This window comes from Penicillium solitum (assembly GCF_028829755.1).
Source record: "Penicillium solitum strain IBT 25940 chromosome Unknown utg000001l_segment0_segment0, whole genome shotgun sequence".
NCBI lineage: Eukaryota > Fungi > Ascomycota > Eurotiomycetes > Eurotiales > Aspergillaceae > Penicillium > Penicillium solitum.
In genome coordinates, this window is record NW_027072121.1 from 5,941,051 (window position 1) to 5,964,768 (window position 23,718).

A 23,718-nucleotide genomic window follows, 5' to 3' on the forward strand; every position below is an offset into this window, starting at 1 on the left:
ACCCGCATGCCGGAGTATCACCGACTCCTACCACACCATTCAGCTAGACTAGCATCACATCATGGATACCACTGCTCCACTGAAGCGGTCCCCTGATGACGCTGGGCTGGACTCACCCCGAGAGAACAAGACACGTTCTGCCCCCAAAATCTCCAAAGCTCGTGCATGTGAGTCTTCCCCACATCATCTCCGATACCCCCAATTAACGGGGAGCAGGCGCAGAATGCAAGCGCCATAAGATTCGCTGCGAGTTTCGAACAGGAGAAACAACTTGTACAAAATGTACCCGTAGCGGTATCAAGTGTGTCGTAAACGACTTTTCACAGAAATTCGTTGATGATGATGGGATGTACGTGTGACCCCGCCCCGGCCGTTGGGTGAATTTGGGAGCTATCAGGGGCTGCGCTAATCCAATGGCTTTGGTATAGATGGAAATCACAGGCCAATGCGACTATGCACCAGCTGCAGGCAGCTGTTTCGCATCTATTACGACAAGGCGGACTGCCTGAGCTCTCAACCTATGCTTCTGGGGACACTCTCAATGGCCTCAGTCCTGCCGAGTCGTATCATGGCCATCATCCGTCCGTCGATCGGTCGCAGACACAAACCAGTCACCAGGAGGGATTGGGAGTTGTGATGGATGTTACCCGGGAGCCGTCGCCGGAGCAGGATCTCCAAGACCCAGATTTGGTCCCTGCTCCTATGCGCAGTCTATACGAGGTCACTAAATTACGGAACCTGAGAAACAATCATGTCGAGGCACCGAAACAGACGCTGCTAGAGGAGGATTTTATCTCGCGACGACTGATATCCCTCCATGAAGCGGAGGAATTATTCGCGTACTTCAGTCGCACTATGAACCAGCTACTGTGGGGTGGAATAATTCTTGTACACCGCGATTTAACATCCGTCCGCCGCGCATCAACGCTTCTTTCTGCTGCGGTCTTGACTGTCGCGGCACTCCATATCCCGAACCGCACCGAAACCTTGAACCGGTGCTACAGCGAGTATGTATCACTCGTGTCCAACATGGCCCTCACGCGGGCCCACACTCTGGACGATATCCGAGGCCTCTGTGTGGGGGCATTCTGGCTATCAGAATTGAGTTGGAAGTTGTCCGGGCATGCGGTACGAATCGCGACCGAGATGGGCCTCCATCAAAGTTATCAACGCCTGACCCGTGGACACACGGATCAATATGAACGCGCCCAACTCTGGTATCTGCTTTATGTGTGCGACCACCACTTCAGTATTGCTTATGGGAGACCACCTGTCATCCACGAAGATGTGGTGATTCGTAATTATGAGACCTTCCTCGCGCTGCCGATGGTCGTCCCTGGAGACATTCGACTTTTAGCTCAAGTTGCTCTCTTTATGATTTTGACCGAGGCATATAGAATGTTTGGTAGCGACACCGAACAAGCATTGGCCGAGGAGGATTTTGGACAGTTGCGCGTATACAATGTCGCAGTAGACCAATGGCGACTTCTCTGGCAACCTCGATCTGGTGAGTGATTTTGTCAACCCAGATCTCCGCAACTCTTGGTTCTAACATAACTTGGAACGTATTACAGCCGATAGTGCCTATGTGCGGACTTATCCATCCAAAGGGGTGGTTCTGCACTACCATTTTGCAAAGTTCCAGCTGAATTCGCTTTCTCTTCGTGCGCTTTCACCATCCAACACACCTGTCTTCTCTATGGACCGTAAGGAATCGGCCAACATCGCAATCTCCTCGGCGATGGCATGTCTCAATATGGTTCTCGAGGAGCCTGATATTCGAGATGCGATCGTCGGTGTTCCGATCTTCACGCACACTATGGTTACATTCTCCGCTGTTTTCTTACTCAAGGTCGCAATCAATTGGAACACCGCTTACCTTAGCATCAACGCTCGCCAAGTGCGACGGATAGTTGAGCGTGTGATTGAATTGATGAATTGTGTCTCTGCGGGTGAGCGACATCTTACTCGACATATCGCACGTGGGTTAGGCAAGATGCTCGAGCGCTTTGACTCTTGGGAGGCTGCTTGGCAATTCCAAGGAAACAATGATACTACGGCAGAAGGTCGCGAGGTCCCTGGAGGAGCCAATGCCATGGCACAGGGATTCCCTCCGCCAGATCTAATCTATGGCATGGTCGGCACATACGGATTTGGTCTTGACGAGAATCTGCTAGATCCGAGTATGGCGGATTTTGAGTTTCTAACACAATGACCATAAAGATCCCATAAGAGAGGAATGAATCGACGCAAACCTGCAATATCAAGGATACCATACCAGATACCAAGAGGTGAAACATTTTGAATACCATGATGGGCACGGAATGTAAACGAGAATTAGCGACACGCACTCTTGAGTTACAGACCACGCACCCGGACTCCACCCGGGGTGTAAGCTATCACCCGTGGACCTCAACCCTAAGGTCTTGTCACTCCCATGTCGTCACCGTCACCTCCCGCTTATGCCTTTGGGGGTTTCCCCCTTCCCTCTTCTTAGAGCGTCTAATTTTCTCTATAATTCCCGTCCTCCCCCTAGACTCAGGACTTTTGCCAATTTAGAACCTTCTCTCTTTCTCTTTCCCATAAATTTTCACTTTTCCCTTACCTCTATACTCTTAGTTAATTCTCACCAACCCCTTAATTCTTTACTATGACTACCCGCAAGAGAAAGCAAGAGGCTGAGGAGGAGCTCCAGGCTCTTCCTAGCGATGTCAGCGAAGAGGAAGAAGAGTGAGTTGTTCCATCCTATTATCAATTCTCCCTTCCATCCCATTCTTGCGCCAATGCCCTGCGCATCATCCCACTGCAATTCTGCACGGCTGTGATAGCTGCGCATCCATCGCGACACCATCTCGAAGCCGCTGTGGATTGAAACATATTGCGCGAAACCTTTCAAATACAACCGGTCTTTGCTAACCCGGTCGCGCGATGAATTAGATATGAAGACTCCGAGCCCGAAGTAGAGGAAGGAAGCGACGAGGGCGAACAGGAGGAGGTTGAGGGAGAGTCTGAGTCTGATGAAGAGGAGGAAGGAGAAGAAGCAGAAGCAAAGCCCGAAGCAAAACCCGAAGCCAAAGACGAAGCCAAAGACGAAGACGAAGGTACGTTTTAATCCTTGGGCCTTTATGGGTATCCTCTTCACCCCCCAACCCTCACACACGCTAACACATGTACCCCTCGCCAGACGCTCCTCCGGCAGCCAAGAAGCAGAAGACTGCACCCGTTGTTGTTGATGACGACGAGGCCGAGAACGGCGCAAAGGGCGAAGAAGACGAAGAGCCTGATGAGGGAGAAGACGAAGAGCTCGATGAGGGAGAAGACGTGGAAGAGAGTGCCGCTGATACCGCTGCCCAGAGTGGACCTGCTGCCGATGCTGCTGAGGACAAGGGTGGCGTTGTTCCTAAGGAGTCGGATCTACCTGAGACTGAGGTGGCGGAGGAAGAGAAGTGATTTTGCGATCGAGGATTTGGTTTCGTCTCGAGGCAAGAATTTCATATTGAACTAAAATGGAATTCGCTTGGGGTCATTGTATTGCTTTGCTGTGATTACCCCTGTATACAATCAGAGGTGCTATGAATGTAGATGTAATGCTGTGGTTTGGAACCTTGGAAGTGAGCTCTGATCTATAGATCCAGGGACATCAAGCTAGTTCATGGAAGTAGCCAATCCTCGCTGTATTCTGGGGGACTTGGAGATGACGTGCATAGAAATCGCTGTTGAAGCGCATCTACTGGCTGAATCCTATGTTCCTCTCCACTCTAGTGGGTTCCCAATGCACCCAAATGGATACAAACCCCAAACTACTAGTCCAGATGAGATCCACCTATTTGAATGAGGCACACGAGCAGATACCGAACATAGAAAAGAAAATATATACCATCTAAGAAAACTGCCTAATAATCGGACCAAGAGGAAGTGAAAATAAGAAGTGTCATGAATCAAGGATGGTCATTAGCCCTGCATGCGCCCCGCTTTCTATCTTGATATCCAGGGGAAGACCTAAAACTGTCTTCTAGCTCAGTTTGTGTCTGGTCGTCGCCAACATATTTAAGTGTCGCTACCACTGCTGCGGAAGGTGGCACATAGTTGACAGTACTGGTGTGTGAGATCGAGGACGGCTTGAGGCAAGTTGGTCGCTTGGACAATGCTGCGGACCTTAACAGCACCCTCGTCCTCAATGAGCTTGCGAACTAGGAACAAAAGTTCGGGGGAGAACTGATGGGTTATTAGTTATAGTGGTCAAAGCGATATTAGCTAGGGAAAGGAGCATACCTCGGAGTACCAACGATATTGCCAGGCGATGAGGCGGATCAACGCGCCAAGCATGCCTCTGGTGTCATTTCGTTGTTCGTACAATTTCAACACTCCACGCATAGCCTTGGGCGAGAACCGAGTGGCTAGACAGCTCTGGTATGCCTCAATGCTTTCGTCGAAATGGTGCAGTCGCTGCGCAAGCTCACCAAGAATTTCCCATTCGGTAGCAGACTTCTTGTATTCCATGGCTTGTTGACGGAACTGGGCCATTTCGGTCCGCCAAATGGTGTAGATGCGCAGATCCTCGTAAAGTACCATAAACAAGTTATCTAGCCACCTTTCACACAGTCGCTTGTTTCGGAATTGGGTATATGCGGCGTGAGATGGGTCAGGCTGTGGTATAAACAGTTAGCATATGTAAAAAAAAATTACATCCCTGATGGGTGTGTAACATACATCTTCCTTGCCGGACTTGACAACTTCGGATGCCACTGTTTGCTCCGGTCGCTCGAGGGGGCTTTCAGGGTGGCTGTCTCCCGCATCTCCATTGGTAGTTTCTTCCGAAGACGGCTCGGTCGCGTCAGGGCCAGCCACAGAGCTAGATTCATCTTCGTTGCCGGGGCTATTGCCATTGGTCTCCGCGCCCGCTGATGTAGCGGGCTTAGGAACGTGCTGCCGCTCAACGCGGTATTCTTCTTCCATCACGAAAACCTGGCTACGAGCCTTGAGTAGCTGGTCCCATCCAATGGCAGCAGCGATTTTGGTGAGAATATTGTAAGCCTTTAGGAAAGTACCTTGGTAACTAGCAGCATGGATTTTCCGAAGCGAAGGGTGAACATAGTCGTGCGGGTCTCCCTGCTTTGGCTGGCCTTCGTCGATTTCATCGAGAATACTTTCAGCAAGAATTGGGAGCATGATGCGTGATGGTTGTGGCATGCGAGGGGTATCTTTGTCTTGATAGGTGAACATGGGGCAAGAGTTGAGAGTCAGAAGCGCCAAGTCCCAGCGTTCCATACCGACATATACCTCTGCCAGGCGAGCCCATGTACTGAATTCGCTGGGAGCTGCAGTAACTGCACGCTTAGCGCACTCAAGTGCCATCTCGCTTTCGCCTTTGCTTTGACAGAAACTAGCCTGGCAATCAAGTAGAGCATAGTCCATTGGAACATCTTGTAAAGCATCGTACATGAGGCGTACCGCTTGTACCTCCTCGTCTGCCATAATTTGTACACGAGCTAGGAGGGAGGAAACCTCTACATCCTTTGTGCGGAGCTTCTCAAACAAGTTGATTCCGGAGGTATAGCGGCCAGTCGTGTGGATGTATTTGAGGATTCCGGATGTGAGGTGGTTGCTCACAGTGTTAGGGACTTGGGTTTCGGGGTCAGAGCTCAGTTGGCGTCCTAAAATGTTGTTAGTCAGGGACATAACAGGCCAATTGGTTTGGGATCCATACCCAAGAAGAAAAGCTTCTCGGCAGCATCCAAGAATTTGTGCTCCATCTCCGTGTTTGTCACGGGGTTGAATCGTCTGACTCCAACAATTCTCTTGACCGAATCTCCACTTCCATCGTCCGCATAAAGATAAGCCCTCAGAACGGCGCAAAGGAAGGTCTCAAGCCAAAGAGCCTCAGTGGCAACCCGCTTGTCACCCCGCTCATCAATGCAGTAGCTCTCCAAACTTCCGGGGATTTTGACTTCGACGCGCATATCGAGATGGGAGAATGCATTGTAGCAACTGTATAGATATAAGCATGTGAACCAAACACCGTACAATGATTAGATTCTAACCAGTAGATCCCCGACACCACTTTATGCGTCTTGTCGAGGGGAGAAAATGTGAGTGTATTAACATAGGCGGCTAGGCTAGCGGACGAGGAGGCATCGATTCCGGTGACATGATGATAAACTCCGGTCTGCGATAGATAGAAAATCAATCAATTGTTCACACATGGGAGATCATATCATGGAAGGAAATTTGGTATCTTATATCTTACCTGGCGAGTCGAATTGGCCTTGGGCTGCTTGACCAAATAGACCAGGTCTGGAGGGCCTAGTTCTCGCAAGCTCTGCAAGGACTCCGTTCGCGCATCGACCGCAACATAGATATCCTCCTCCTCGTGAATCCTAAACAATGCCCTCAATGTCAGTCACAGCTCCTATAATTGTCGTAGTGGCAATTCTTGACAATCTCTAACAATTGGCCATGCATACGCAACCCGCAACCCGGGGAACACGTAAACGGGGATAGGATAGGAGCACATACTCAGGGACAGCGGGCGCGACCATGGCGCCTGCACAAGCGCGGTGGAATGAAAGATGAGGGTATCTTAATTAGTGAATTCTGCGTGAATCGTAAGACGTTTCAGGGGTTGCGCTGAGGGGAAAGTGAAGAGTGATCTAAGAATACTCCAACTGTTAGTAACTACTGCCCCCCAGAAAAGGGCCCAAGGCCACAAGGCCACAAGGCACGTAGGCATTCAGGCATTCAGGCACTAAACACTTTCCCCGATTAGTACAAACGCGTGATAACGTGTGTGTCTGCCCGCGATAACCAATTGATTTGCTCATTATTGTTGCCCGCATCTAGGGTCTCGGTTGCCCGATGCTGACGCCTGATTTCTCTTTCCCATCTAATATTTGAGGGACCCACGTGGGGCTCACACCATGTCGAGCTGGGTCGCATTGAATGTTGAGCCCGATGAGGCTGTCGAAGAGGAAGTTGACGACACCAAGGAGCTTCAGATCGAGGAAGCTTTGAAGCTTTATCACAATGCCTTGAAGCTGCATTCACAAGGGTCAGAGCACTATTCCCAGGCTGCAGAAGCCTATGAAGCCCTTCTCAATTCCGAGATCTTCAAATACCCAGAGTCTATCTCCGATTTCAAAAGGGGTGCATTCGACGATGCGCACGATGAAATCGCTACAGAATCAATCGCCGAGTTCAACGTGAACGACTCCACCTCCAGTCTATTCCAAACGCTCTATCTGTCCTATAAGAACCACGGCAAATTTGTCCTCGATTCCGTACAAGACTCCATACGAACAGCGCCACAGACCCCCGAGTCCGAGCAGGAAACACAAAGGAAGCTGACGGAGGCATCGAGAAAAGCTTTGGGATATTTCGGGGATGCTTTGGAACGTGACGACTCAGATCTCAACCTCTGGAGGCAAAGCGCAAGACTGAGCAGTTCCTTAAACAGCTACCGCTTGTCTCGGTATTGCTTGGAAAGTGTGCTAGCGGACGATGACAACCGCTTGGAACTACGGCCAGAGCAGCTTGGACTAGAGGAAGTATTTGCGGAGCAGCGCCTGCGAAGCACGCTGCAGTCCCTCTTTGACAAGTTATCTGCCTCGCAAATCCCAGCCCAGAGGCCAAAGAAAGCTTTATTGAAGTACCTCAAACAGCATGAGGATCCATATCCGAACCTGCCCGCCCTTCCCGCCGATTTACGCCACCTAAACCCGTCGAAGGGCCCTCTTGCCCTGCACACTTCCCGTCGAGAGATAAACCCTGCTGACCCAACCTGGGAGTCAGTTGGCAAGGCGCTTCTCCAAGCACTTGATGATGATGATCATGACTCGCTCGCTGATGTTCCCACTCGGTCTATTGGCATTATCTTACCAGCCAGGAGCTCCCAAGCTCCAACTACACCGATCGCAAATGCAGAGGACATGGAAATGACCATAGATAGCGAGGGGCACGGAAACAAGGGTGGTAGTGAGGTTGCCGACGTGATGCTTGAAACAACTGAAAATGATGGCAAGCCTGAACGAAGTTCACCTCAGCCAACGAAAGAGCCCTCTGAGCCAGGCGAGGAACAATCGTCCATCGATCAAAGTGCTGAAAAGCAATTGATGGAGTCGTTGGAAAATCAATCGACGCAGCCACAAGACAAACCGGCCGAACAAGATGGGACTCATGTAGAAGAAGTTGACACGAACTCTGCAGTGCACATTCGCAAAAGATCATCTGCATCAGCTGCGAACGAAGAACCAGAGGGTGGCCGCATGAAAAGCAGACGAACCCGAGCCCGAGAGTCAAATGCTGACGCCCTGGCACCACCCGAAGAAGTTGCATTCGATCAAGACAAGTACTACGAAGACCGTCTTGAAGTTTTTGTCAATGCCGATGATTGGATGTTCAGTACCGTCGACTCTCTGTTCTCGAAAGTCGGCATCGATGCACTTGGTAGCATTGAAGCTCTGAGAGGAAAGTGCTCTGGGAATGACTCGATCGATACACCTCAAGATCTGGAGACACGATTGTTTCAGGATTTCCGAGGTCTCATCAAGACATGGGATGACGAAAAGTCTCGATTGATGCAGCAGAAAGACGATTTATCTCCGCTGAAGGACATTCGTGGCACGAGCAAGTCAGGGTTGGCTGTGTTCCTCGAGCACTCAAGAAAAGGTGCCCGGAAGCCAGTTGTTGAAGAAGAGCTTCCTTCTGGGGAACAACTTTATAATTTTTCCAATGCCATCAACTCTGACTGGCTACATCCCCATGAAACTTCGTTTGAATGGCTAAAATGCCTTCTAATGCCGGATTTCGGCCAAGAGTCTTCAAACTGGTCGACAGCAGAGTCGACTTACGCCAGTTTTTTGTGGCCAAAGGACCTGAAGAAGACAGTGGTAGAACTTTTGGTTCGGGAAGATGAATTCACCTACCAGGTGTGCAGCGAACTGATCGCCGATCTTGAAGCTCGAATTCTTAGCTCAAGCAATGGAGCTCCATTTGAATACAAGGCCAAAGACTTCTTCGAACTTGAGATGATACAGACCATCTACGAACTTCATTTGGATGTTTTTGCTTCGGTTGAGAGTCTTGGAAGTGAAACAGACCAGGGCACAAGACTCGCACAGCGTGATCGGCTGGCTCGCTGGGGTATGCTAGCCCGGTCATCCATAGATCATTTTGTCAACCACAGCCCATCCGGCGAATCTCAATCAAACCTCACTCTACGCCATTTGTGGGCGTCGGCATTCCATATCAGCCTTGCCGGGGACGCACAGCGAGAACATATCCTACTCTGCCTCCAAGACCTGAAGCAAATACTTCAGGCCCTTGGCAACCCAAGTGTCAATCTCATAAACAACACTACTATGTCAGAATTGTCCGCTGCTGTGATAGACCAGGAGGTCTTGAAGCTCAAGTGCATGGACTTTTTCGCCAAGGTATTCAACTCAGACTCCGAGGATCCCGTGACTCTCATCGAAGCAATAGAGCCAATTCTTGAACCCTCGTCGATTGAGTACGCTGAAATGCCAACGGAGAATGACATGAATCACCCAACCTCACATCTCGGTGAAATGGCTGCCTTCCTCGATAGAGGAGATGCTACATTGCGATTATTCCTCTGGCGCCGACTCCAGGAGGCGTACCAAGCCATTGACTATCCACCTAAAGTTGTCTCTTGCTATTTACGAAGCATTGAAGTGGTAATGGCAGAACTTGAGGCAGCGAAACACAACGAAGAAACAAGCCAACATCGTCAAGTGGCTCTGTTGGGCTGGCTCAAAACTCTCGATGGCATTGTGGCTAAAGCTATACTGCTTATTCTTGAAGAGTCGGATCAAGCATTTGACTGTTTCGACATGGAGCATTTACACACCTCAATGTCTGCTATAGCCCGCCTCGTGAGGCTTCTGCACAGCTTTATCCTTTATGAGGACTCAGTGCGAGTAGGCCAGATTTCTGGTCGTGACTTCCGAGGCTCGTTGGCGAAATCGCTAGAAAACATGAAAGAAAGAATGCGAGAGCTATATGTTCGCTGCTGGATCTTACAATACACCCTCTTCATGGAAGCGATTGCCCAGAACAAGGAGCTTTTCGATGATCCGCTTGAAGACCGCATTCATTTCCTTCGTTCTGTCCATAATGCATTGGGCGTTCGATCGATGTGCAGATATTCGCAAAAGAGGTTCTTGAAGCTTCTGAAAGCGGAGTTCTTTGGCCTTGAAACCAAGGGCGATTATGAATTTGATGTGTGTCAACTACTTCTCGATCTCCACGGTATCAAATTTTCCGCATTCGATGGGACTGTGGATCATGGATGTCCTCCCGAGAAATTGGATCGCCCTACGGCGATCATGATGATCGACTTTGTTCTGCAACAAGCGAACAAGATGAATATGAAGGACTTATCCAAGTCCGAATTGAAGACTACGATTGAGAAGATGCAGCAAGCGATTGGCCCCGCTAAGGCTTCTTCACAGACACCTCAGTTGACTTTCAATCGTCGCCTTGTGAATGCATATCTCAAAGCCCCACTCAACCCATCTAATTTACTCCGTGCTGTTCAGGGCATTACAGAGCTTTCGACAACCATAGTTCCGACTGAGAATGCGAAGATCGCTTCGAAGGGGTGGTTCTTCCTTCTCGGCCATGCCGCACTCACCAAGTTCCGTTCCCAGAAGCGCCTCAGCCCTGGTTCGACAAGCGAGCTTGATGACGCCATCGGGTTCTTTAGACAAGACTTGGATCATGGAACAGGGAGATGGGAAACCTGGTATAGGCTTGCCCAAACCTACGACTCAAAGCTTGATGAAGACATTACATGGACAGCTGATAAGATCAATAACAACCGGTCGGAGTTGGCAGCACTGCAGCGAAATGCTATTCATTGCTATGCCATGGCTGTTTCAACAGCAATGAGGACGGCAGAGCCAACGGCAGAGACCAGAGATGTGATGTCAGATCTTTATTCAGACTTTGGTATCCGCCTGTACTCATCCTCTCGCGAGCCGCTATCCATGGGAGCCTTCAGTGTTGCAGACTTCCCTCGTCATTTCAGTAGCGAGGAGAGCCAGCAAATGTACAAGGGAACGCCTTTTAAGGAGATGTCGGCTTATTCAACATGGAACTTTGCTAGCAACCTTCTCAAACGGGCAGCTATCGACAAGTCTAAGCGATGGATGTAAGTAGTTCCAATGGGACTTGGCAGAATTGGGACATTTGAAACAGTACTAACACATCAATAGGACTCACTACACGCTTGGCAAGTGTCTTTGGAAAATGTTCACTAGCGATGATTCTTTGAGAACGACGTCCAAAACAGTCGAAATGCAAGAGGTGATAAATGCTGTTCTTGATGCTATTGCTGCCCTTCCGCAGCGAAGGGACTCACGCTCTGATCCGATATTTGAACCACATTTCAAACTCTTCTCCTTTGTACACAAACTTGTTCTTCGAGGAAACATGACGGTAAGTTTTATTGCTCCTGATATGAAGAATTCATTCTGATAACATTATCAGCCTGCCGAAGGAAGCAAGACCCTCCTTGCAACTCCGTGGGCCCGTAAGATCGAGCCTCCTGAGAATATGGAGGGATGGAACGCATACATACTCGAGGTCCTTCGAAAGTACAAGAGCGCTGATAAGTCCAACTGGCATCATCGCATGGGTGTAAAGGTATATGACCCGCCGCTTGATTTTCGTTTTGTTCATATTGCTTACAACCCCTAGGCTGCGCATGTCATCTACGATGACCAGCAAAACGCAACCGCTGCGATTGCTGCCAAGCAGGAACTTTCCCAAATATTCACGAAGACACTTACGATCCAAGTCTGGCGGCCAGAATTTGAACGTCCCGGTCGACATTTCGTTTACACGACCCGCTACGTGTACTTCTTCGTTGGCTTGCTTGACCAACTTGACGATCGCGCAAGCTTAGATCAACTTTTGCGCCGTGTGAGAAAGAAGCAAGGCGATTTCTTCAACCACACCAAGTTGTGGGAAGATATTTGCCTAACTTATGCAAAGATGATCCGCCGTGCAGCCAAGATCAGCGAGGGTCATGAAGAAAGCGTATTCAAACCAATCGGGTGGGAAGAGTTCTCTACCAAGACAGCTCGCTTGGAAAGCCTACCCCACCTGGGACCAGAGAGCCAAGCCATCTTAGAACTACTTCGAGACGCCCTGGAGGTGAAGAAGCTGAACAACAACCTCATGAAAATCACCATGTTCGAAGACCTGATCGCCGACCTCTACGCCCGACTCTACGAGATCAACACACCCCACCTGGTCGAACAAGCAACCGAGGAAAATAAAGAAAAAATGAAAGTCGACCACCTCATGGTAGGCGAAGTCCCTCCCGAGGCCTCAACCCCTCCAACAGCTGTCCCAGCATCTGATACCCCAGCACCCCGCGGCCGGACAAAGGGCATCGCCCGCCGCGACATCCAGAAACGCGCGGACACAATCGTGAACACAAAGCTGGCTCCTCGGGCCGTGGCGAGCAAAATAACCGCCACGGGCGAGACAGAACCACCTGCGACTCCTCAGGGCGTTGGGTCGACTACTGCAGGACCGAGTTCTGCGCCTCGTGGTTCAGCCAAGCAGGTTTCTGCCACCGGCGATGGCTCGGCTGACCAGAGAGATGAAAATGACACTGCTGACGAGACTGAGCTGAGCGAGAACGAGGACACGAAGCTAGGTGACGAGGGGACCTCGGCGCTTTTCCCTCATGTTACTGATGCAGAGGAAGGGGGGACTGGTGATGAAGGTGCGGATGAAGCGGATGGTGAAGATGAGGAGGGCGGTCATGAGAATGAAGGCGAAGAAGGGGAGGGTGATGGTGATGGTGATGGTGATCATGGTGTGACTGAGGCTGAGGGAGATGACGATGAGGAAATGCATGACGAGGAAACAAAGTTGGAGGAAGAAGACAAAGAGGAGAAGGATATTCCCACTGCCGACCAGTCTCCAAATGATACTGAGACTGAGCATGTCGCTGACAAGCGAGATGCCATGGAAATTACGCCCTCTTGAGTCCTGGGGAATCTGCTATACATCCAAGGAGGGGGGGTTGCTTTCCTTTTTTTCTTTTCAGTTTATGGAGCACTTGGGGAGTTCTTCCAAAACAGGATCCTTTTAAACTATAGGATGGCGTTGAGAGACAGGTGGCTTGAATGGCTTACGAGCTAGCATGTACAATATGTATTCGCAAAATCCAATTATGGCATTGTCAATTGGGAAATGAAATATCAACAATTATTAAACAAAGTATTGGTTGCCCCCGAACGCCTTAGCCAAGGGATATCATTCCATATTAACCAAAAAAAAAAAAAAGATAAACGCAAGTATTAAAGCTCTAGTATCTCAAGCAGCGTAAGAAGAGTATGTCGTAGCAGTCATGATGGAGCAGTGGAGGAAACAGAACCGGTTAAATCTGGTCCTCTGGGGCGAGGTCCCATTTCCGGGTTCCCATCTTCCTCGTCTTCTTGATAGGCGAGGCTCCTGGCGATGGAGGAGCAAATATGGTATCTGCAAGCTTCAATTGATCCATGCGTTGCAACGCATTCTCAATATCGCTCTCGCGGCCGAGAAGATTAGACCGCGCGGGCGTGGCATTCTTTGTTCTATGCTTTCTCGTCGGGGATTGATTGTGCATCTCACGCTCAAGAGCGGCGAGTTTGTGGCGGAGCTGGTCATTTTCTTGCTCGAGCTCTTCCACTCGTTCGTTCGACCCCGAATCTTCAAAGACTGGAGATAGAGGTCAGTTCAACCGTTCCTATATTTCGCTCCTCATGGGCCAACTTACTTTGGAATCCACGGGATACAAGCTCAACCTTATTATCAATGTGCTCATCATTGCGACCGATCTGGAAATTATTAGCGTGACAAATTTTGAGCTGGTCTGGAATTACAAACCTGCTCATCCCATGCCCTCTGCCAGCGTCGCCGTTCTTCTTCCGTTTTCTCATCCATCTCTGCCCAGCATTCTTCTCGCACATCTTGCTCGATCATGAGACATCTTTCTTCAGCAGCTCTCAGTCTCATTTCAACATCAGCCCGTGCAATTTCTTCTTCGGCTAACTTGAGAGCAAGGCCGTGACAGTCGCGTGTGAGGCGTGTGATCTCAGCGGTAGCTCTTTCGAGCTCTTCGGTTGAATCAAAATTTGGCGAAGTGCAGCCACTGACTGAGCGGTGACTGCCAGAAGCGACAGACAAAATAGATTCACAGACCGAGGGAATTCTGGGAACGGTAACCTCGCGAGCTAATGCAGAGTAACGCAAAATTTGGGAGGTGGCGTTGAAATCACCCAGAGGGTCAGCGGTGACAATCATGATACCCTTTTGGGGATATTGGCCTCTGGACATCTGATGAGACGATGGGAATGAATTTGAAAACAGAAGCTCGGTCAATTTGCACTGCCGGTAAGGAACGAGAGCAGTCTTTATAAGTTAGCAGCTGCCAAAAGAAGCACATCGACGATGAGTAGAACACATACCTTCATTCCATCCTGTATGTTGCTTTGCATTTGCAGGCATTGGCCGAGATACATCAAGCTTTCGTTGATTTTTCCGGCTTCAGCGAGTGTGGCACCAGCTGTCTTTGCCGTTCTCGCACGCTCGGAGCCTAGTTAATTAGTAGCTGCCCTACAGCGAGGATGTGACTTACTTACCAGCAAGATCCACAACAGTGAGGGCGTTTCCAGCCCAGTTGTGTTCACCAGTTCGCTTTGAGTATGTTCGCTTCTTGACTTCCAGGGAAAAGAAGCCATGACTTCGAGAGCTAACGCTATTCATTCCAGTACCAGTTACCTTGCGTTCGGTTAAGCCAACGTCCAAAATGGCCAAAGCTTCCTCATAGCTACTACAAGCAATTTTGCGTAGTCCGGCAACCAGTTTTCGATCTGGTGAGCCCTCGGTAGGCTTGAAGAGCAAGGGACGTCGACGATCCTTTTGATTATTCCCACGGGACATTGTGCCTTGACCCGAGACGATAGAGGGAGACAGAAGATCGAAAATTCGGTCATTGTATACCTCATACATTGACACCAGAACGACATAGTCGGCATTTAAATCCATGTCCACAGTAAGATGGCTCATATCGGGCAGCCTAGGGAGGGCGCATGGTCGTTCACGTATGTGACGGCGGGGGAAGTTCAAGGCAGGGGTGGGTTCCTTAAAGACATAAAGTCGAGATTTAGCTGATTTGGGCTCAAATGGATTGGAGTGGGTGTAGGGGATGGGATTAGAAAATCCCGGGGTGATCCATCCAGAGGCCTCAGTCGAGACATGGTCAAAGCCAGCTCGAGCTGCGTCATTGGGACTGGGCACAGAAGACAAATCCACCTTACGGGGGCTTCCGGGTTTAGATCTCGGCCTTGGGAGAAGCGCTCCAGGGGTGCGCGGTCGCGGGGTTGGGGATCCATGGGGGGAGTTCAAGGTAAAGGGGCTTCGTACCATCAAAGGAGTATTGGCACGAGATGGGCTCATGGGTGTTTGCGCTCTCGACGTACGTCCGGTTGGCTCGCCATATACAGCTTCCAAGAATGTCTGTGCGGAGAACAATTGGGCTTCAGAGGCGTCTGCGGCAGCCAGCGAGGCAAGCATTACGGGGGTAATGCTACCATCGTCGGTCTTGATTGTGGGCTCCAGAGAGCGGAAGATAACGTCAAGTGCCATTTGGGTCATTCCTCGTTCGGTCTTGGATCCTAGAATGGTGTGGCTCTGCATATGACCAACCTATTAGCTTGGTTATCGCGGTACTACAGTATTCGGGACCAGACCTTTCCGCTGCCTGTGACTCCCAGGGTAGCGACTAGTCCATCTCGGTTCTCCTTCAGCACTCCGCGTATGATGGGCTCCATCCCAGTGTCATGAAAGACATCTAGTTGCGAGGCAACCTCCTCGAAGACCTTTGTGAAACCAAACCTCTCGACGGCGCGCTTTCTCGTATCATTTGGTGGTTGAAGAGTAACATGTGTTGATCCCGGCAGGACGATCTCTGTTTCCTCCTGCGAAGCTTCTGGCGGCTCGACATTCAAAAAACGGTCCGATTCATTGGGCTTTTGGGCCATCGGGGGCCGTAACCGGATATAAACTTGAAACAGCGATGTTTGGGGTTGTTTGGGCGGCATTTTGGATATCTAGACAACACGATGGCCGGCGACGTTGAACCTTTGAAGTTGTGGGGGAATACGCTGAGTCCGTCAAACTTGGAAAGTCCAGAACATCCACAGATCAATATTGCGCTTACCGCTTTGGGATGTAGGTTACCCTGACAACAACCACATCACGTGCAACTATATAACTATGTACCCAGGTAGTGATGTATAGGGAAAGAGCGAATGGGTGTGCATCTGTAGGTTAAAATTTACTATATCATCCAAAAGGACTATACAGGTTTGATGATGACTGCTCAGTACGGGCATATATTATCACACGACCTCGAAGACACGATCTTTTCTCCAAGTGGAATCTGGATTATATGGGATCAGTTATCTGTTCCTCGGTTTTTCCCGCCGGCTATGCCCTCGTGTTAGAAGAAAGGGAAAGAAAGGTGTTGTCCACCATTCGCCATGAGTTCTTCACGTCCTGTGCCTAAGCCTAAAGGGATGACCCATGCACTTAAAGCAAGCGAAAACGAGTTACTCAGGTTGTATTAGCGTGATAAGAAGGTTGGCGAATCACAAGTCAAGGATCTGTGGCAGTGAGATTCCCGAGGTCGTATTAGGAGCGGGTCGTCAGAAGGCGAAGGCAAATACGAGGTCGGTTTAGACCTTAGCGTCGATCCACTATCACTATTATTTGTGGATCCAAGCAAATCGAGGAACCATGTAGCCAAAATAGAGACACCATGAGGCGTTAAGAAGTTAGAGGAAAATACGAAATTACCCAAAGTGAACACTGCCTAGGTCATAAGGGACTGGGGCGTCGAACTAATTTTGGATATATATATCTCTCTGAAGTCCGCTAGTCTACTCAACTAATATAAGCAACATACTTATACTATTCAACTTGCCATCACATCAACTACCCGGTTCTTTTACACAAACTCGATTCCTCGCACTAAGAAATATATATTTGGTGGATCTACAACAACCATGCTCGAGGCAAGGTCATCATATCGTAAGTCGCCTACTAAGTCAATCGTGATCAATAGTTTATCTGACAAAACAAAGAGGAGGGAAGCTTGTGGTTCTATGCGCCAAACAAAGGCGCTGCAATTGCTTTCGCGATTCTCTTCGCTATATCTGGCGGCATCCATGGATATCAATGCTTGTATGTAACCCCTTCCAACTATGAACCCTCATATTAACCAGATATCCCAGCAAATATAAATCCTGGAAAGTTACCGGCCTTCTTCCATGGTCTGCCGTTCTGTTCACGGCAGGTTTTATCATGCGAACTATTGGAGCGTTTGGGCAGTGGGGAAATATAGGCATCTATATCGCAAGCACCGTGCTTCTCCTCGTCGGACCGTAAGGAATATTCATCCTATCACGAGATACGCTACTGACAACCGATCTTCAATTATTCTAGACCAGTATATGAGGGTGCTAACTTCTTTATTTTGGGTCGTATGCTCTACTACATCCCGTACCACTCCCCCATCCACCCTGGCCGCGTAGCTACGACCTTCGTCGCCTTGGGTGTGACCATTGAAATCATTACCGCCAACGGAGCGGCCCGAATCGCAAACACTACTGGCAACTCGCAAAACACCGGCAAGGCAATGCTGAAGGCGGCGCTTATCATGCAGATCGCTCTAATGATAGGCTTTGTGGCTTTGGCCGGCCGATTCCACTTCAACTGCTCCCGAGGAGGCGTGTTGAACCGCAAGATCAAGCATGCCCTACTGGTGTTATACTGCAGCTGTACCTTCATAACGATCCGTACCATTTATCGCACCGTGGAATACTTTACTGCAGCGAGTCTGAATACCTACACCGACCTCGAGAACATCAGCCCTGTATTGAAACAGGAATGGTTCTTCTGGTTCTTTGAGGTCGTGTTCATGTACAGCAATACCACTTTGCTGAATGTCTTCCATCCCATGCACTGGCTTCCGCGATCAAACAAGATTTACCTCGCTGAAGATGGTGTCACGGAGATTGAGGGCCCTGGCTATAACGATTCCCGTCATTGGCTCCAGACTCTTGTCGATCCATTTGGTATCTACGAACTCATTGTTAGCCGAGGCAAGAAAGAGAAGTATTGGGAAGCGAGTCCGACTCGGAGAGAGGAAACCACTACTAGAAGCACTCAAGGGGTATGAGCGCATTTTCCTTCGATGTTCAGATTGTTACTCGGGTTCTTACCTTTTGTTTATCTCGTGCTCGTATAATTTGGATCTCATATACTCTGTAGGGTATGCATTCACTTGAAAACCGCAGATATATATATCAAACAAACAAAACCTCGTAGCTCACCAATCTTCTTTTTCTTTACCCTGCTCCTCCTGGATTTCCCAACTATACCGAGCAAACTTGCTCGCCCGACGAATCCGCTCCCCGTAACAGATAAACACAGGTGGTACTATACAAAACGCAGTTGCCACAGCAGCAAGCACGGACATAGCAACATTATTTCCCAACCGATCAAACATCTGCTTCGTAAACAGTGGAAAGGCACCCGACAACAATGCTCGAACGAATGCAATAGCAGCGGTGGCACTGGCCGAGTAACTCAGATAAGCATCGGAGATGTACCCGTACAGCACGGTATCCATTTCCGTTAACGCATAGCCCACCAGAACGAGGGAAATCGTGGGCACAATCCACGGGGTTTGGGTCTCGGGTGGAATAGTCCAGGCAAACCACCATAGACCAATCGCTAGGAATGGACCACCGAGGCCTAGTCCGATAAGCTTGTATTCTGGCTTGATAGGGCGTCCCTGTTTGCGGAAATAGTTGAGAATGTAGCTATCTAGCACGCGAGTCAATGCGCTAAGACAACTTCCCACGCCGATAGCGATGAACATCAGCGAAGCGTCGGTTTTTGAAAATCCCATTGATTCGTAGATGGGTTGGAGGGCTTCTGTGAAGATGTAGATGAGGGACATGGCGATGGAAATCATTATTGCGATGACGAAAATAATGGGCTCTTGGAAGAAGAGCTGGGCTGGGCGAAAGAGGGCTTCCTTTACAAATGTATTGAGATCAGGGATATGGTCGTGATTGAGTGGCGGTGGGATTGAGTGCATAGTGGTCATATCGGTGACCCGCTGCACCTCGTAGGCAAGCAACAAGGAAGGTCGGGATTCTCGAATGAAGAAGAGGCCACATGTAATTGCAGCAACAATTATGGCGAAGATATAGAAGTTCCATCGCCTAGGTAATTGTGAGAAATTTACATAGACCATAGTTGAGGGATACATACCAATCAAGACTTGCAACAATATAGCTGCTCATGATGGGTCCAAGAATTAGCCCAATGTTCGAAGCAACTGTCCAATAATACATGGTCCAGATTCGAGCGTGCGAGTTGAACATATCCTCGATGCTGCCACCGATTATGGTAAAGGGGATTGCGGAAAGAAGCCCGGCAACGATGCGCATGATGATAATAACCGGCATTGAACGCACGAGACCGATAGTCATACAGCAAATGGCGCTGAGCCCACTGCTCACAATGTACATGTTCTTTCGCCCAAATGTCTCCGACCACGGTGGAAATAAGATGGTGCCTGCCACCTGACCGAGAAGAAATCTGTTCAATGTCAGACATGTAAAGTAGATCTAGACCAGCCGATCTCACAATGTGACAAATATAAAAATAGAAAGCGTTTCACTGATATTGTATTCATGTTTGGCTTGTGCAGCAGCTGCCGACTAGAAAGGACCAGATGTTAGGTCGGCAATATTGTAGGTCATGAATGGCTGTATACACTCACACCTGCTGTGCTGGATGCTGTTCTGCAAACATTGTTAGCCCATTGATCAAAGAACGTTGAATTTAGTCTGGACACACATAAAAAGATCCAAGAGACAGATAAGGGCAACATCGTAAGTCTTTCGTAGGCTAGACCAATTTCGAGGATGCCTTGGGTGATCTCGCAACCATCGCACGTATTTCCCATCTGGGGTAAGCTCAAGAAAATGGTCATGCAGGAGCTCAACAACTGAAGTTTCGGGCTCGCTTGTCCGTAAGGTCGATTCTGAGGAGATAGACTGCATATTAGGCAACCGGGGAGCAAATCATGTAGAAATAATCATGAAGGATGTTTGACCCAGTCCGTCCCTGTCCGCAATACATCAGGCTTGGATGAAATTGATCTCTGGAATGGGATTTGAGCTTTTATTATCTCCGTAAATGTTCCTGCTCGGACATTTTTAATGTAAACCTTGCCCCGAGGAATGGGCACCACCCCTTGCGATCTACACAGAGGAGTTTTTGGGGCTCAGTCCGATAGATACAAACGCGTCGGCCACCTAAAGTTACCTCAGGAATTTTGCCTATGTTCTACCAAATTCCCATCCGCTGATAGCTTCAGTTAGTTGAAGCTTGGTAGATAGTAAATCAAGCTTGATGTTTTGAAATCAAGTCTACTCCACGAACAGCACTACTATATATCTTATTGGCTGTTATATAGGGTGGAGAATGATCACAATTTTAGCCATGAGACATAGTCTAGTGACTTAATTTCTAGGGATAGCCATTTTCAACATTCCTCATGATGATTTCTCCGCGCGCCTTAAAGTTGAAAGTCTTGGGATAGTCAGAGACTAAAGAGTAAAACAAAGACCTGCTTATGATGTCAGGTTATGTAATTATTGCATTTCATAAATAACAAGCGAGCTGTGATCGTGATTCAGAAAAAGGAACAAACATTGATCAATGATGTCCAGGGACGTCCGGGGGATGGAACATGACCCGCCCTTGTATAGCCTGCGAGATCCTATGGTTTGTATTTCTTTGCTTAAATTCTAACATCACAAACACTATATTTTAGTGAACAAGTCAAAGCTATAGAGCGCGAGGAACAGGCATGTTCTGAATATCATTAGCTGGATGTACATGGGTATACACTGAAACGGATATAGCGTACTATCAGCGTCCACACTAAGCAAGCCAATAGCCATCCATGGATGGAACCTTTTGTAGGATATTGCAACATTTCAGCACAGTATTATTAACCTTGAAGTTACCAGCAAGCTTTTCGGTGTATTCATCGACCCACGAAGAGCCCCGAAGAGAGCACGCATATCCCACTATTGCTCTGATCTGGTCAGCTCAACTTGATATTGTACCTAAGCGCATCTCTCTGCAGGGTATCACATATTCTCCCACATGCGTAAATGACCTAAATCCAATAACTAAGATCTTCGTTGCATCCGAAAGGAGTCCAAGGGTATTCTGGCAGATTACCAGATATAGAAGTAGCTCCTAACATATAGCTTGATTAGAGAAGGGTTTAATTTATAGACCAGCTGAAATTCGATGTATGAACTTACATGTGGTACTACAATATAGTTAATAGTTAGTTACAGGGTGGTCGTAGGGTGGTTATACCTGCAAGGCGGAAAGCCAGTGGATCTACGCCAAGGCGATCTCCGACGAGGCCACCTCTCCGCACCCTCTAGCTCTATCAAAACACAACCTAACCAGCCAAGTTAGCTGAACATAATAGGTATCGTCTTCATCTACCATTCTGCAAGATAATAAAAAATCCCTCGGAAGTACCCCTGACCAAGAACAGGCACTATTAGAGCGACCTACCACAACCCTCCCGTCTATCCGTTGATCGCGAACCGCCCACCATGCTATCCTCCCTCTCCTCCAGCATCACAAATGCTCGACAATCAATTGCACAAGTGCTGAATTTTGCGCTGGTCCTTTCCACGGCTTTTATGCTGTGGAAAGGCCTCTCGGTCGTGTCCGCATCAAGCTCTCCAATAGTTGTGGTTTTATCCGGTAAACAAAGCTATTTCACGGTGGTCTGAACACAGCTCACATTCCCTTTCCACAGGATCAATGGAGCCCGCATTTCAGCGTGGTGACCTGCTCTTTCTCTGGAACCGAGGCACGAGGGCAGAGATCGGAGAAGTTCTCGTTTATAATGTTCGAGGAAAGTCTATCCCGATTGTCCACAGGGTTGTTCGCACATTCCCTGAGGTAGAGGGACCTGTGGGCGCAAAGAAGGTGAAGGAAATTACAGTGTATGTCCTCGCCTATTACCCGGCAATTTTGCTTGTGACTGCATTTGTGCTAACGAAGTTCTAGGGACACAACGCCTAACACGCATAAGCTCCTCACCAAGGTAGGTGGCCTAACAATTTGACGGGCCTAGGAAATTGCTAACAGCTCACTAGGGTGACAACAATTCGGCGGACGATACCGAGCTGTACGCTAAAGGTAAGCGATACGAAAAAGTTGAAGCGAGGCCACTTCCGAAGGTTACTGACAAGGTTAGGCCAGGATTATCTCGACCGGGTGGAGGATATCGTTGGCAGCGTTCGTGGCTACATCCCCATGGTTGGATACGTTACTATCATGCTCAGCGAGCACCCCTGGCTCAAGACAGTGATGCTTGGACTGATGGGACTGATGGTGATGATTCAGAGAGAGTAATTTCCTCAAATATACATTGGGTAATGGTAGAAAAGGAACCAAATGCATTAAATATTACAGCAGGGAGCATCAATGGATACATATGGATACATATACGTACTGAAATATCAATTATAATGTTCATTGTCATAATGTACATCGATAGAGCGGCGGACATATCAAACTTCTCCACTGACGTCTTTTGCCGCGCACCCCACTCGGAGCTTCTAGCTTCGCCGAAACAGCCCCCTTTGTTCTTCTGACATCTTTCGCACATAGCGTCTTTTCCGTATTGCTCAATAAATCTCTATTTATTCGTTGCTTCGACCTCTTCAAGCGCGTCTTGCACTCACGCGTCTCCCTGCATCCTTCCTCAACCTCCCCGCTCTTCTTATCGCCCCGCCAAATCCACAACTGACCACCACAATGGGCAGCATCAAGCGTATATCCAAGGTAAGTGCCTATACTTTCGCATAATTATCATTATCTGTCAGTGTACTGACCATCTATTCCAACTATAGGAGCTGACTGAGCTCACCGAATCTCCTCCGGAAGGGATCACGGTTGAACTGGCCGATGAGTCGAACGTGTACGAGTGGAGGATCACCATGGAGGGGCCTGAAGGCTCACCATATCACGTATGTCGAAACATAATACATAACACCCCGTTACCTTCGTCACCTCCCACCAAGGTCCTTAACGGGAGTCCGCACCCTCGAACCTCACAGTCCAAGTCCAACAAACAGCGTTTCTAACCCCTTGGCAAACAATATAGAATGGCAAGTTCCTAGTCAAGCTCTCCCTACCCACGGAATACCCCTTCAAGCCACCGACAGTCTCCTTCGCAACGAAAATCTACCACCCGAACGTAACAAATGACGAAAAAGGAAGCATGTGCCTAGGGATGCTGCGAGCGGACGAATGGAAACCTAGCTCGAAGATCGCTGCAGTCCTCCAGTTCGCTCGACAGCTACTATCTGAGCCGATGCCCGACGACGCCGTTGAAGGACGGATCGCAGAGCAGTACAAAAACGACCGGGTGCGCTACGAGGAGGTTGCGCGGGAGTGGACGCGCAAGCATGCTTGTTGATAGCGTTACTGTGCTCTGATTCGATTATCGACTGCTCTATTGCGCCTGCATGTATGGAATCTTGGATCATAGATCGAGTTGTCGTTATTTGA

The 23,718-nt window shown here is 48.9% G+C and overlaps 9 protein-coding genes across 9 annotated transcripts; 6 read left to right on the top strand and 3 right to left on the bottom strand.

The window, feature by feature from the left end:
* Positions 1-61: 61 nt before the first annotated feature.
* Positions 62-2,215, top strand: N7455_002252 (putative C6 transcription factor; the record flags this gene model as incomplete). The annotated part of the gene is made up of 4 exons (XM_040951677.2): positions 62-167; positions 217-349; positions 429-1,507; positions 1,575-2,215. 4 exons carry the CDS (start codon positions 62-64, stop codon positions 2,213-2,215), a joined length of 1,959 nt encoding a protein of 652 aa, XP_040818455.2.
* A 435-nt stretch (positions 2,216-2,650) lies between these two features.
* On the top strand, positions 2,651-3,450 carry N7455_002253 (uncharacterized protein; the record flags this gene model as incomplete). Its single annotated transcript, XM_040951155.2, has 3 exons — positions 2,651-2,730; positions 2,938-3,101; positions 3,185-3,450. The coding sequence occupies 3 exons, from the start codon at positions 2,651-2,653 to the stop codon at positions 3,448-3,450; spliced, it is 510 nt and encodes a 169-aa protein (XP_040818584.2).
* Positions 3,451-4,047: 597 nt separating this feature from the next.
* On the bottom strand, positions 4,048-6,539 carry N7455_002254 (ChAPs family protein; the record flags this gene model as incomplete). The annotated part of the gene is made up of 7 exons (XM_040951177.2): positions 4,048-4,215; positions 4,273-4,647; positions 4,711-5,654; positions 5,708-5,988; positions 6,042-6,166; positions 6,248-6,377; positions 6,517-6,539. 7 exons carry the CDS (start codon positions 6,537-6,539, stop codon positions 4,048-4,050), a joined length of 2,046 nt encoding a protein of 681 aa, XP_040818531.2.
* Positions 6,540-6,917: 378 nt separating this feature from the next.
* Positions 6,918-13,023, top strand: hir3 (putative transcriptional corepressor of histone genes (Hir3); the record flags this gene model as incomplete). Its single annotated transcript, XM_040951708.2, has 4 exons — positions 6,918-11,170; positions 11,235-11,457; positions 11,509-11,664; positions 11,719-13,023. The coding sequence occupies 4 exons, from the start codon at positions 6,918-6,920 to the stop codon at positions 13,021-13,023; spliced, it is 5,937 nt and encodes a 1,978-aa protein (XP_040817723.2).
* Positions 13,024-13,417: 394 nt separating this feature from the next.
* On the bottom strand, positions 13,418-16,121 carry N7455_002256 (uncharacterized protein; the record flags this gene model as incomplete). Its single annotated transcript, XM_040951880.2, has 6 exons — positions 13,418-13,737; positions 13,796-13,856; positions 13,906-14,430; positions 14,487-14,614; positions 14,661-15,711; positions 15,771-16,121. 6 exons carry the CDS (start codon positions 16,119-16,121, stop codon positions 13,418-13,420), a joined length of 2,436 nt encoding a protein of 811 aa, XP_040817734.2.
* A 966-nt stretch (positions 16,122-17,087) lies between these two features.
* On the top strand, positions 17,088-18,262 carry N7455_002257 (putative RTA1 domain protein; the record flags this gene model as incomplete). Its single annotated transcript, XM_040950998.2, has 4 exons — positions 17,088-17,112; positions 17,166-17,265; positions 17,316-17,465; positions 17,527-18,262. The coding sequence occupies 4 exons, from the start codon at positions 17,088-17,090 to the stop codon at positions 18,260-18,262; spliced, it is 1,011 nt and encodes a 336-aa protein (XP_040818430.1).
* Positions 18,263-18,412: 150 nt separating this feature from the next.
* On the bottom strand, positions 18,413-20,162 carry N7455_002258 (uncharacterized protein; the record flags this gene model as incomplete). The annotated part of the gene is made up of 5 exons (XM_040951050.2): positions 18,413-19,316; positions 19,366-19,695; positions 19,744-19,817; positions 19,880-19,901; positions 19,957-20,162. The coding sequence occupies 5 exons, from the start codon at positions 20,160-20,162 to the stop codon at positions 18,413-18,415; spliced, it is 1,536 nt and encodes a 511-aa protein (XP_040817664.2).
* A 1,584-nt stretch (positions 20,163-21,746) lies between these two features.
* Positions 21,747-22,557, top strand: sec11 (signal peptidase complex catalytic subunit SEC11; the record flags this gene model as incomplete). Its single annotated transcript, XM_040950962.1, has 5 exons — positions 21,747-21,900; positions 21,956-22,145; positions 22,210-22,246; positions 22,299-22,341; positions 22,400-22,557. The coding sequence occupies 5 exons, from the start codon at positions 21,747-21,749 to the stop codon at positions 22,555-22,557; spliced, it is 582 nt and encodes a 193-aa protein (XP_040817608.1).
* A 405-nt stretch (positions 22,558-22,962) lies between these two features.
* N7455_002260 (putative ubiquitin conjugating enzyme (UbcB)) lies at positions 22,963-23,626 on the top strand (the record flags this gene model as incomplete). The annotated part of the gene is made up of 3 exons (XM_040951934.2): positions 22,963-22,989; positions 23,058-23,174; positions 23,312-23,626. The coding sequence occupies 3 exons, from the start codon at positions 22,963-22,965 to the stop codon at positions 23,624-23,626; spliced, it is 459 nt and encodes a 152-aa protein (XP_040817595.1).
* Positions 23,627-23,718: the final 92 nt, after the last annotated feature.